Here is a 14,057-nt window from a genome sequence, read left to right as displayed (position 1 = left end):
AAATACACTGCACACTTACCCATGTAAAAAATTATCCAAGGATGTGAACCTTAAATGATGGTATAGTGTGGCTGACACGGGGTTTAGGCTAAATAATTATTTGTTTAAGGAGATATGCGGCTTAATGTAGACATGGCCTTAAAGGGGAACTGCACTTTTTTTTTCAACATTTTGCCTATCGTTCACAATCATTATTAAAAATCTAATGACATGTATTTTTTTTAATGAATTGTGAATAGTAAATAAAGTATTTCAGCTTATACACTGAAGCTGCTGTTTAGTCTATGTGGTGGCACTTAATTATATCTTGCACTTGTTTTACTGTGGTGGTATAACACCTCCACTTGATGCAACACTTGCTTGCTTTCTTTCTATGTATTTAAGTGTTGCTACCTGAGCAAACAACAGTAAATACCTGGTAGCTTTGCCAAAAGTGTTTTGTTTACATCTTATTTTCTTTAAGTTATTGGATTGCAATTCCTTAAAGTTGATTATTCTACTATTTGCGCATAAATAATGCAGATACCTTCTGTTTTGCATGTGTCTATATTAAAAAATATACACATGATATTGTTCTAACATGATACATGATACATTTAATTTTTCTTTTCACCATGCAAAGCTTCCATCTGCATCGAATTGCACCAAATCGTATTGCATGGAATCGTATCAAATAGTAATGTTTTAGAAAATAGTTTGTAAATCAAATCATAACCCATGTGTCGAGATTCATATCGAATCGCCATTTAAGGTAGAGATGCAAAAATAAGGCCGCCCACAAAACAGTGCAAAACGCTAAATTCCTATGACCGCTTTAATGTACTAATGTGTCTGACGTTCCCAGGTGGAATACAGGACATGGACGGAATGCCTAGTCTTACACATTATAGCTGTTGTAAATGGATAGGAGAGCAGCGATCGAACTGGACCAGGATGATCGTTCAGGGTCACAGGGTACCTTGGTCCTACTACCCTTTATCCAAAGAACAACTTGTTTGGCACATCTTTATCAGTGATGATTCCAAACACATCGACAAAGAGCAGGCCGAGCTGATGCAGGTGAGCATTAAAATAATAAATACTGCATTTCTCTTTACAGTACAAACATATTTAGGATTATGTCTCTCTTTTGGACAGGAAGCAGAGTCAGACATCCAGCAGTTTTTAGAGAATTACATGTGGTTGGTGGACATCCATGTGTTCATCAAGCAATGGAGTCCAGCCACTTTGGAGAACATGAAAGGTCAATCTGCTGCACTTTATCAAGAGCTGATTGACAAGCTGCGCTACTGGATTGAAAGAATTCACGTTGTCCCCTCACTGATCTCTACTTCCAACCGGCTATTTATCATCCACTGCACCCGCATAAAAGAACATTTAGGTATGCAAATGAAATCCAGATCCTTGACTGATATGAATATTTCATAAAAACAGATTGGTCTACATGTAGTATACCTCGATAAAAATAATAGGACATATTTCTTCGTATATCACCTGTGGAGTTCCTTTGCTCAACTTCAGAGAGTACAAGGTGTTTATTAGGTGATTGATCATTAAGTCTGTGTGTATAAATGTATTTTTAATATAGTAATAAATAACAGAAAAGAAGATTATTAAAAAATAAAACAAATCTACAAGTAAATATAAGTGTTTCCAAACTTTATGCAGATTTCTACTGGGAGCTAACTTTCCACTTTGTCTAAAACATTAGCTCCCTCCCTCTTACAGCTATTAGCACATAATGACGTAAACTACGGCCATACATACAGTAACCCATGCACGCGCAGGATGTGTTTTTAGCTATTTATTCATCGATTAATCCATCTTCTTCGACTTATCCGAGATGGCATCGCGGGGGCATCAGCAGCCTAAGCAGAAGAGTCCAGACTACCCTCTCCCCAGGCCAACTGGGAGACATAGTCCCCCCAATGTGTCCTTGGTCTTCCCTGTACCCTCCTTCAATTGGTCATGGCCTCCCGAACACCTCCCCAGGAAGTCGTTAGGGTGGCATCCTGACCAGATGCCCGAACCACCTCATCTGGCTCCTCTCAAATGTGGAGGAGCAGCAGCTTTACGCTGAGCTCCCCTCGAATGACAGAGCTTAGTAAACTATCTCTAAGGGAGATCCCCGGTACCCGACGGAGGCAGTTTGTACCGTGATTTTGTCCTTTCAGTCACAACCCAAAGCTTTTACCATAGGTAAGGATAGGAATGTAGATAGACCGGTAAATTGAGAGCTTTGCCTTTCGGCTCAGCTCCTTCTTCACCACAACAGATCGCTACATGGTCTCCATCTTTGCAGACGCTGCACCGATCCGCTTATCGATCTCACGATTCACTCTTCCCTCATTTGTGAACTCCACTTGGGAAACAATCTCATCTCCTACCCAGAGGTGGCACTCCACCTTTTTCAGGGCGAGAACCCTGCACTCTGACTTGCAGGTGCAGATTCTTATACCAGTTGCTCCTCACTCGGCTATAAACCGATCCAGTGAGAGCTGAAGATCCTAACCAGATGAAGCCAACTGGCCCATATCGTCTGGAAAAACAAAGAACTAATTCTGCAGCCACCAAACCGGGTTCCCTCAACACCCTGACTGTGTCTAAAAATTCTGTCCGTAAAAGTTATGAACAGAATTGTTGTTTTTGGCTAATTTTCGTGTTATGGCAAGCTAACGTTAGCGGTAGACTGCAGTGAATGAAAATGTCAAACGCCTGACAAATTCCTCGGACCAGCAATTTTTATTCATTATAATTAATAATTATAAAAAAATAAATAAGTTAAAGCCATATACAGTAGCCTGATCTGTTAAACCACTAATGGTAACATACGGTAAACTAGCCAGTGGTGGTATTGTTGTATTGTTTTAGTTTGAAAAACATAACTTAGAGCCAGTTGCATACATGCCTTTTAATTCAGTTACTGTATATGTATAACAGTGAAAGTTTTCTTAGTTTTTTTTTATATTTCCCCCCTGCATACAGCGGCATTCATTTTTACAGATGCCATGTATTGTACCCATATATATATATATATATATATATATATATATATATATAATATATGGTGTCAGCCATTTCAATTATTGCTGGGCGATATGGCCTTTTTTTAATATCTCGATATGTTTACGCCATATCGCAATACACGATATATATCTCGATATTTTGCCTTAGCCTTGAATGAACACTTGATACATATAATCACAGCAGTATGATGATTCTATATGTCTGCATTAAAACATTGTTATTCATATTGCATTAATATATACTCATTTTAAACTTTCATGCAGAGAAGGAAATCACAACTAAGTAAATTGACCAAAACTGTATTTATTAAACAGTTATTAGCAGGTGACTTTTCAAATGATGCTACATATTAGCAGTAATGCTAGTTTTTGTAGCAACGCTTGTGCCCCACACTAGACAAATTAAAGTTGTCTATTCGACATCTTCCCGCTTGAAGCCAAACCACCGCCAGACGATGAAAACCCTGGTGTTTTTTTTGGGAATTAATTCTTCCTTCATTTGTTACCAGATTCGCACCTTCTTTCTCGTGTTACCACTCGCAACACTTCGCTAGCATTAAAGCTAACGTTACCCATGCTGCTACCTCTCTGCTCTGACAGGGCGTATATGTATGTGACGTATGACGTAACAGTATGTGACGTGTGTAAGAAGGTGTGCTTACTGTCTGTGAGAAGGAGAAACAAGGAGTGGGAAGAGCTTGTAGTGTAATGCCCGCAGCTACAAGCAACTACGTGAGAATGTGTACTCCAATATCACAATATAGTTATTTTCTATATCGCAGAGACAAACCCGCGATATATCGTGTATATCGCTATATCACCCAGCCCTAATTTCAATTTTATGATATTTCTTAGAAAGAACAAAGGCATATATTTGATGTAAACTGTTGATTTGTTTAAGTGAAAGAATCACTTGGCTATTAATTGGGGCATGGCGTTCATTCATTAGTGTCAATGCGGCATTTTGAGTAACATTTTTACTATATCTTATTCTGGCTTACCCTTACTGTCTTTGCTTCTCAGGGCAGCGTCTGGCTTTGATTGAAAAGGAAGTGATGGAGGAAGTGGTCAGGCAAATGAAATTACATTCACAAAGTTTATTGTGTGATTTGGAGGAAGGTATTACCGATCTAAGAATGGAGCCCAAAGACATGCATGACTTCCCAAAATATGCTGATATGGTATGGACGCTACCTTTATCATTTTAGGGCGACAACCATGTTTCTTTCACCAAAAAATATATTTAATATTTAAAATGTGTAATAGCTAAAAAATGTTTTGTCGTCAAATATGTTCTCAGGTGTGGAAGTTTATAAACATGCTGGCGGTAATGCAGAAACGTTTGGAATATGTTCACTCCCTTCGGGACAGTATATGCCTTAATTATGGAGAGATGACTGTACAGGAGCTGATCTTAGAGCAGAAGGTCTGTATGCAATTGATTGTACAAGTTGATAATAAAAGTGTTGTACTTTTATAATTAGATGTGTAAAATTTGTTTTCTGCTTAGATGTTGGACAAATGGAATTGTTATTCTTTCCACTTAAACCAAGCAGATAACAATGTGTGCTCTCGTCTTCCAACTGTGGCTAACGCATTGGACACAATGTTCCCATTGTTGGCTTCTGATCTCAAAAGTATGGTCTGCAAAGCTACCTCTGGGCCATTTCTTGATCCAAGGCAAAACGCTGAAAAGTTGGCCTCCGAACTGAACTACATGTGTCTTCGTGTGGAGACTATCACAACAAATCTGCAACATCTTTGCCAGATTGGAAAAGTTCTCCAAGGTCAGGAAAAAAACCCCACTGTGTACTATTTAGTACAATAATTAGCCTTGTGGAACATTGTAGCAATGTATGTAGAGAAAAATACATGAATATTTGTTACTTCTCTCCAGAAAATCCAGTGGACTTGACAGCTTTGGCAGAAGTTAATAAACTGACTGCCCGTAAGGAGCTTTGGGAACTTATAGCACTTTACAGACGATGTTTACATGAATGGGAGAAAGTGCTTTTCATTCAGGTAAAGCAACCATCACTGCCATAAAATCTGTTCTGTGTTTGAATTTTAAAATTTATTTTGAAATATCCTTATTTTAGCTTGCTGTATCTCAAGTTCAAGAGCAAATTGCTCAGTGGCAGCAGAAAGTTGCAACTCTGACAAACACTATACTGGCTGACGATGCAGTGCTGCAGGAGGCTTCAGAAAATCTTGAAAATTTAAGCTGTCAATTTAAAATCTTAGCCCATTTTCTGACCCCTCTAATCAAACCAAAACACCGCAACATTTTTTTCCGAGGTAAGTCTGTCATATTGCATTGTGTTGTGTAAAAAAATTATAAACATGAATTCCATGTAACAGGCATTGGGCTAATGCGTGCCTCTGATAAGAATGTGACTGTTGCTCAGCTAATTTCTCAACCGTTTCACACTCACCAAAAATTCATCAACAAGGTGGGAGAGATCGTGATTAAGCGACTAGTTCAGGGGTCGGCAACCCAAAATGTTGAAAGAGCCATAATGGACCAAAAATACAAAAACACATTTGTCTGGAGCCGCAAAAAATTAAAAGCCATATTACATACAGATAGTGTGTCATGAGATATAAATTGAATTATGAGGACTTAAAGGATACTGAATGAGCTCAAATATAGCTACAAATGAGGCATAGTAATGCAATATGTCCTGTACATATAGCCAGCCTAAATAGCATTTTAGCATCAATTACAGTCATGTGGTGACCAAATATGTCTGATTAGCACTCCACACAAGTCAATAACTTTAACAAAACTCACCTTTGCGCATTCATGCACAACAATATAAGTTTGGTGGACAAAATCAGACAGAAAAAGAGCCGCGGGTTGCCGACACCTGGACTAGTTGAAGAGTCTTAGAAAAACCTCACAGTAAGTCAAAGTACCATTCTTTGAAAATCTTTCAGATATGCAGCAATGCACAGCAAGAGTTTGAAATGGAAAATGATTTCCAAACAATTCAACAGCAATGGATGAACAGAATGTTCCAGTTGCATGACATAAACTATCCTTGTCGCCAGCATGGTGAACAGGAGGTATCGGATGACAATCCCACCTCTGACATCTATTGTAATGTCAAAATTTTCATTGGTAAGATACATTCATAATGCAGTATTAAATGTAATAGCCACCACAGGTTAACATTTTGTTTTGATAACTATGCTTTCCGACAATCAGGCCTGGAGTTTATCTTCAATGACATTGAACATGATTTGATGACGTTGACAAATATGCAAAGGTCCCAGCACAGTGTTGACTTTAGATTGCAAGTAGAAGAGTGGATACACTTACTACAAGAGTTTGGTAAACATAAACAACAACAATAGATAGGAGACTCTAAAAAGAGGGAACGTTAAGAATTAACATTTACTTTCCATTCTATAGAAACCTTGTTGCATTTATTTGAAATCTATCAACAAAAAGTTATCTTTCTGTCAAAGGCCTTTGAAGAGACATCTTTGGGTGTTCAAAGATGGGATTTGGTATGTACCTGTGTGATTACATAATAGAATGATAGCGTCACCTCATTTAAGATTTTGCTCTCTTTTTTTCACAGCTGGCACAATTTAAATCGGTTCAAAATACTTTCAAGACCATGCTGCATGCTATCTCTACACAACCCAATGTGTTAAATCTCGTTAATCCCAAAATGGCCAATGATCAATTGCACAGCGCAAGCCTAGGCCAAATACTCATTGACGGCCTTTCGACAATGGAAGCTATTTCCAACCAGATAGCCGATCACCTCCATTCTTTCTGCAGTGCCTATCCAAGGCTCTACTTCATAAGTGACAGAGAAGCTCTTGAACTGCTATCTTTAAAATCGACACCTACATCTCTGCTACCTTTTGTGCAGAAATTCTTCAAAGGGGTACAGTGTCTTGAAGTGGAAAAAACACATAGTAAAATGGATCCAAAGACAATATGTGACTGCCACGCACAGAAGACGGTACTTGGAGTTTTTGGCAAGCTACAAGAACACATTACTTTTCTCTGTCCTTTGGAAGCGAGTCCCGATCCCTTGATTTGGCTCAGTATGTTTGAGGAACAACTAAAGGCCGCTTTGAAAGAGCTTGTGAAGCAGTGTGTTAATGAAAAAACACAACTGGAACCAAACAGTAAATACTCTGCATGTGATGATAGCCAATGTGGTTATGGGCATGGACTTGCATTGCCTGTGCTGGATCTGACAGATAAATATCCCCTTCAGTGTCTGCTAGTGGCAGAGGAAATAACATGGTACCAAGTCCTTAAACAGGCTTTTCAGGAATCAAGCTCAATTAAGCTTAGCACCATCAACACATGTCTTAGTGTACAACTGGAAAACCTATGCCAATATATAAGGGATACAGCATCTTCAAAGTACATAACCACATGCTTGTGTACTTTGGTGCTCCTTACAATCAAACACGCACAGCAAATAACCCAATTAATGCTGGTGCAATGTATTCCTGAGTCCTCTTTTGAGTGGGTAAGTTCCCTCAAGTATTATATAACTTCAGAGGGTCAAAGCCTAAAAGGAACTGATGATCCACAATGTTATGTGGATGTTATGAACCACAGACACCAATATGGTTATGAATATTTTGGTCCAGAGGGCTGGGGATTGGTACACACCCCCTGCACAGATCGAGGGATGATTGGGACTCTCCTTGCGGTGATGTGGTATCGATGTGGATTTGTGAGTGGTCCGCGCACATCAGGAAAGACCAAGGCTGTGGTCTATTTAGGGAAAGCATTGGGGCGACTCGTTGTGATGCTACATTGTTGTCCAAACATGGCGCTTAATTTTTTTCAAAAGATGTTGCTTGGTGCTCTTTTGACTGGCGCATGGATTGTGCTGAAGTCTGTAGAACTGTTGCCTCAGGTTGTCCAAGCATCCCTGGCTCAACAGCTCGAAGAAATTAACCAGTGTTTTTCTGGGTTGTCAAGAAAGAAGAAACAAGGTGTGCAAGAGGAGGAAAAGTCTGATTTAGACATTGTATTTTCAGGGGTGAGCATTACTGCTAGCGCAAACTATGGATGTGTTCTCATATCATCAAAAGGAAGCACCTCTGAGATTTCAAAAAGTCTGCGATTTTCAACAAGACCTGTGGGATTCACGCATCCCGATAACAGAATAATCGCAGAGCTAATGCTGACTTCCTTTGGTTTTAGAGAGGCAAAGTCTTTAAGTCAGCGTCTGGTGTCTCTCATCAGCCTCACCAAGGACTGCTTTTGTCTGCCTAAGTTCAACGCACAAGACCAGGGCAGCCACCTTGTTGCCTTGCAGCGTATCTTGTCTGCCTCTAAAAAGCAATTAAAAGGAATCATTCTGGATAGGAAATTTTCAGGTAAGGCTAGACTGTCGTTAGTCATACAAGCTATTCTTACTTCTCCAGAAAATGAGTGGGCAGAAGAGTTTAACACGACTGACGAACAGGCAGTTATACCCGGATTATTAGAGGAGATAGCTATTGTCAAAGCAATCCATTCCGTCTCATTGCAAATGATTTATGTACCTGAGAAAACCACACAGTTCAACGGCATTTTCAAAGACATGTTTCCTATAGCGTGTCAGCTTCCATTTATCCTACAATATACTAAGGATGAAAAAGATCACAGACTTGAAGAGGCAGTAAAGGGCGAATTAGAACAGCAGTTGTGTCAGTGTAACTCCGAAACAATTTGCCAAGTTTTTGCACTCTATCAGACTTTGAGATTTTCTCAGGCAGTGATACTTGTTGGACCCTCTGGGAGTGGAAAAACAACTTGTTACAATACTCTAGCAGAAGCCCTTAGTAAACTGGCGGACAAAACAGAACATTTCTCTGATAAGAAAATGCTTAAAATGGGTACCCTGTGGACAAGGCAAAAAAGCTCTACTAAAGACTGGAACATTATCAACACTGTGGTCCTATTTCCTAATGCCATGTCTCACGAGGAGCTTTTTGGTAGCTTCTCTGATAAATTAGGGTGGCAAGATGGAGCGGTGACCAAGGCTTTGAGAGATTCAGAAAGACACAAATATAGAAAAGTGGAGGGAAAGAACTCAAGTCATGACAACAAAGCACAGAAATGGCTTGTAATGGATGGCAAGCCAGTGGGGCAACCCGGCTGGCTTGATCATATAGGCATACTGGGCAATCATGAGGAACCATCTTTAAGCCTACCATCTGGTGAAACTCTTGAGCCATCCCAATCACACTTCAAGTTACTCGTGGAAACCACTGACCTTAGTCACGCAAGCCCATCTGCAACGACACGCTGCAGCCTCATTCATTTCTCCAGCACTGAAGTTTGGAAAGATGTGTGGAAGAGTGAAATTGATTTTCTTAATTACAATCATATCCTGGATCGAGATACACTGAATATGTGGACTGAGGTGGCAGAAGATCTTTTCTCGAGCACTCTCAGTTCACTGAAGATGAATGGGATTTCTACTGAAGGTCAATCTTACACGAATGGGCTGGTAGAAATAATGTCGTTCATTCGAATCCTTCATGCCCTCCTGCAGCATTTTTCCAAGGAATTGAATAAGGATAAAGGACAAAAAGACACAAGAGGTATAGAGGCAAACGTTAAAAGTACTGTGTGCTGTTACTAATTAGAAATGTTTTAATCCGTTGTCACCAGCAGATATGCCTTTACAAAGCGATAACTCTTCAGGCACAGATTCCACAATAAATGAAGAGATTTTTCTCCTGTCTTATATTTGGGGGTTTGGTGGAAATCTCCATACACGGTAGATTATTTCTTTCGTAGATCACTTTTTATAAACTATGCTAATGTTATTTGCAATATACTTATTGTCTTTAACATATTTTGCTTGTCTGTCTTCAGTCTTTGGCCACAATTTGACGTTGTCGCCCGCCAAGAGCTAGCTAATTGTCCATTTAATATTGTGGTGCCAGATGAAGGGACTGTGTTTGAGTCCTTCTTTAGCATTGACAACCGGATATACACCAAGAACACAATGTTGACAAAGTCCATTACGCCAAAGGTTTGTTCTTTTTGTTCTGTCAAAGAAAGCTACACACCATATTGACTTGACTAAGAGATTACTCATATTCTAGTTTGGGGAACAGTCCAAAATATCAAGACATCAGTCTTTTCCAGTGCAGTATCTCAAAGTTAACTGGGTAATATAACATTTTAAGGTGCTGAACAGTTTTTCGTTTTTTCTCTCTGCCAAACCTGACACAACCTTTTTCAAGCGGGTGTTATGTGTCATTACCACTTTCTCCAGGTCAATGATGTGTTTGTCACTTGAAAAGTCTGACTTGCTTTCAAAAAGTTTCTTTTATTCCATCATTTGTACTACATGTGCAGTAAAAATCCCTATCTTAAGAATATAAAACTGACTTTTTCAGCCTTTTTTATTGGGAAAACTGCAGTCCCATTCAGGGCAACACAATAATTAAATGGGAATATTCTAAATTTAATATCACTGTTTTTACACAGTATTGGAAATATACCTGTCTGCTGACCGTCATGTTGGAGGCAAACCAGCCAGTGTTACTTGCCGGAGAGCCAGGCTCAGGAAAAACTACCGTGTGTAACAGCCTGCTGTGTTTTGATAAGCCACACATTAAACTACCAGCTAGTTCTATACGGGGTTCCACAGACCTGTGCAATTTACTGTGCAGAATTAGCCACCGAAGGACCTGTCAAAACACCACGGGTGTGATGAGCCAACAGCCTGGGCTGTTGCTTTATGTGGATGACTTGCATGAAACACCATGTGGTAAGTAAGAAACAGTACATTTTTGGGAATCAATAGAATTTTAATTAGATGTTTTGTTAATAGATGCGACTGGGAAGATTTCCAGGATCTTGGAGACTCTACGACAAAGTATTTCAAAATCAGGGGTTATTTCATGTGACACTGCCCAATTCAAGGTTCTTAGTCCTGGGACAATTACCTACTTGGCCACCTGTTGCATACTTGAACTGGACAATCCGCACGTTAACTTGATATGCTCCAGGCTGTCACGTTTGTTCTCCATCTTTGTACTTCCAAGTTTAACTACTGAGTTGATCTTGTCCATTCATTCGCCTCAGCTAAAACTCTGGCTCAGGGATTTTTCCTTTATCCCAAGTGTGACTGACATGTTAGATTGTATCATCAGAGCCACAAAAAACTTGTTTGAGGATGTTTGCGAACATTTCCAACCCACACCACAGAAGCCATATTTTTTGTTTTCCCATAATGACCTGCAAAAAGTTTTCCAGGGACTGTGCTTGTGGCAGCCTGATCTTCCAAAAACAGAATTGAAAGACCCAAAATTAAAATCCAGGTGTTCTTCGATCCCTCAAGAACCTTTGGCAACAGAGCTTAACATTGTGCATCTGTGGGTACACGAGTGCATACGAACATTAGGTGACCGGATTAGCTCAGAGGACGAAATCAACGCACTTTTGTCACTAATTACCAAGGCGGCTACTGCACACTTTACATTGCAGTTGCTCGATGACTCCTACCTCGACACTGTTTTTTTGCAAAGTTCCACACAAGACACAACAAAGTTAGTCCCATCTCCAAAACCAAACCCATCTGCGTCAACAGAACCATTTTTGTCTTTTGTGGGAAAAAATTCCTGCAAATTCCAAGGTCGACAAGCCCAGTTTCTTCAGCACTTGCAAAAAGTTGCTACAAATCTTGCATATGGCCCACTGCTTTCTGACAATACTATATTCAATTGTAGGCATTGTTATCAGCCACGGGATATCAATGCACTTGTGCAGCATGTGTCTGCATTTATAGACATAAAAGGACACAACAAGGAGCAGGAAGTTGATTTCCACTTTACATCACAGTATGTTGTGCACAGACAAAGGATGCACCAGCTGCTGCATATCATCAGGGCTCTATTGATACCAGGAGGTCACGGAGTGCTAATGGCCTCAGGCAGAAGCACAGGACGTAAGACCACTGTGCGTCTAGCTGCCTGTGTCACGAGCTGTCACCTGATGGAGGTACACGCCGGGAACGAGAATCAGTTACATACGATTTTAAAAGACGCTGGGAATCTGACTCGGGTCAGTGAAGTTAATACCGTCATCCTGGTCCATGAGAATATAAGTTCCTCTGTCAGGGATGAGCTACTGGTGGCCCTCAGAGCCTACCCAGGGCTCCACACAGACCAAGAGCTAACTCAACTTGTTTCTCGGGTGACTGCTGTGAATAAAACAACAAAATTCCTCTTGGACAGCTGGATTTTTGACAAGTAAGAGTCGAATTCCATATGTTCCATATTGAATTGTGCAATTACTTTGTAATTACAGTGGATAAGTAAGATTTGAATTCTGTACATCAGATATTGAATCGTGCAATTAGTTTGTATTTAAAGTGAACCTTGAAAGTCATACAAACTGATATGGATATTTAAAATGAAGTTCACTGTTGTTTAATACAACTTAAAAACAAAATGTAAAAACAACTTACGCTTTAAAATGACTTGAAATATAACAGATAATAAATGGAAAGATTTTGAAAAGCGACACTGTGACCTAGTGGCTTTTTGTAGATATGATTGAAATTAATTCCATCCATCCATCCATCTTCTTCCGCTTATGGGAAGTCGGGTCGCGGGGGCAGCATCCTAAGCGGGGAAGCCCAGACTTCCCTCTCCTCAGCCTCTTCGGCCCGGGGGATCTGGAGGCGTTCCCAGGCCATCCGGGAAACATAGTCTTCCCAACGTGACCTGGGTCTTCCCCGTGGCCTCCTACCGGTCGGACGTGCCCGGAACACCTCCTTATGGAGGCGTTCGGGTGGCATCCTGACCAGATGCCCGAACCACCTCATCTGGCTCATTTTGATGTGGAGGAGCAGCAGCTTTACTGTGAGTTCCCTCCAGATGGCAGAGCTTCTCACCCTATCTCTAAGGGAGAGCCCCGCTACCCGGCGGAGGAAACTCATTTTGGCCGCTTGTACCCGTGATCTTGTTCCTTCGGTCATAACCCAAAGCTTATGCCCATAGGTGAGGATGGGAAAGTAGATCGACCGGTAAATTGAGAGCTTTGCCTTCCGGCTCAGCTCCTTCACCACAACGGATCGATACAGTGTCTGCATTACTGAAGACGCCGCACTGATCCGCCTGTCGATCTCACAATCCACTCTTCCCTCACTCGTGAACAAGACTACCAGGTACTTGTACTCCTTCACTTGGGGCAGGGTCTCCTCCCCAACTCGGAGATGGCACTCCACATTTTTACGGGCGAGAACCATGGACTTGGAGGTGCTGATTCTCATCCTAGTCGCTTTACACTTGGCTGTGAACCGATCCAGTGAGAGCTGAAGATCCTGGCCAGATGAAGCCATCAGGACCACATCATCTGAAAAAGACAGAGACCTAATCCTGCAGCCACCAAACCGGATCCCCTCAACGCCCTGACTGCGCCTAGAAATTATGTCCATAAAAGTTATGAACAGAATCGGTGACAAAGAGCAGCCTTGGTGGAGTCCAACCCTCACTGGAAATGTTTTCGACTTACTGCCGGCAATGCGGACCAAGCTCTGACACAGATCGTACAGGGAACGAACCCCGCTACAATCAAACAGTCCGATACTCCATTCTCTTTGAGCACTCCCCACAAGACTTCCCGAGGGTCACGGTCGAATGCCTTCTCCAAGTCCACAAAGCGCATGTAAACTGGTTGGGCAAACTCCCATGCACCCTGAAAGAACCTGCCGAGAGTATAAAGCTGGTCCACAGTTCCAAGACCAGGACGAAAACCACACTGTTTCTCCTGAATCCGAGGTTCGACTAGCTGGTGTAGCCTCCTCTCCAGTAAACCTGAATAGATCTTACCGGGAAGGCTGAGGAGTGTGATACCACGATAGTTAGAACACACCTTCGGGTTCCCCTTCTTAAAGATAGGATCCACCACCCCGGTCTGCCAATCCAGATGTACCGCCCCCGATGTCCAAGCGATGCTGCAGAGTCTTGTCAACCAAGACAGCCCCACAGCATCCAGAGCCTTAAGAAACTCCGGGCGGATCTCATCCACCCCCA

At 41.2% G+C, this 14,057-nt stretch overlaps 2 protein-coding genes across 3 annotated transcripts in view; both read left to right on the top strand.

Annotated features, from left to right (window-relative positions):
• Positions 1 to 14,057, top strand: part of LOC133558359 (extracellular serine/threonine protein kinase FAM20C-like) — a 122,483-nt gene that overhangs the window by 70,206 nt on the left and 38,220 nt on the right. The window lies entirely within an intron of this gene.
• LOC133558348 (dynein heavy chain domain-containing protein 1-like) overlaps positions 1 to 14,057 on the top strand; it is a 69,391-nt gene that overhangs the window by 21,833 nt on the left and 33,501 nt on the right. Inside the window, exons 12-27 of one of the 2 annotated variants that reach the window (XM_061909665.1) lie at positions 845 to 1,059; positions 1,138 to 1,381; positions 4,050 to 4,207; positions 4,327 to 4,452; positions 4,537 to 4,813; positions 4,924 to 5,048; positions 5,126 to 5,324; positions 5,388 to 5,479; positions 5,967 to 6,150; positions 6,238 to 6,363; positions 6,445 to 6,542; positions 6,617 to 9,605; positions 9,679 to 9,784; positions 9,883 to 10,042; positions 10,504 to 10,786; positions 10,850 to 12,269. In XM_061909665.1, the coding sequence (XP_061765649.1) occupies positions 845 to 1,059; positions 1,138 to 1,381; positions 4,050 to 4,207; positions 4,327 to 4,452; positions 4,537 to 4,813; positions 4,924 to 5,048; positions 5,126 to 5,324; positions 5,388 to 5,479; positions 5,967 to 6,150; positions 6,238 to 6,363; positions 6,445 to 6,542; positions 6,617 to 9,605; positions 9,679 to 9,784; positions 9,883 to 10,042; positions 10,504 to 10,786; positions 10,850 to 12,269 (6,802 nt within the window). Of the gene's footprint in view, positions 1 to 844; positions 1,060 to 1,137; positions 1,382 to 4,049; positions 4,208 to 4,326; positions 4,453 to 4,536; positions 4,814 to 4,923; positions 5,049 to 5,125; positions 5,325 to 5,387; positions 5,480 to 5,966; positions 6,151 to 6,237; positions 6,364 to 6,444; positions 6,543 to 6,616; positions 9,606 to 9,675; positions 9,785 to 9,882; positions 10,043 to 10,503; positions 10,787 to 10,849; positions 12,270 to 14,057 lie in introns of both variants that reach the window. The other variant, XM_061909656.1, reaches the window with a different exon arrangement.

This window comes from Nerophis ophidion, linkage group LG01, assembly GCF_033978795.1.
Source record: "Nerophis ophidion isolate RoL-2023_Sa linkage group LG01, RoL_Noph_v1.0, whole genome shotgun sequence".
Classification (NCBI taxonomy): Eukaryota; Metazoa; Chordata; class Actinopteri; order Syngnathiformes; family Syngnathidae; genus Nerophis; species Nerophis ophidion.
This window is presented reverse-complemented; position numbering and strand designations above follow the sequence as displayed.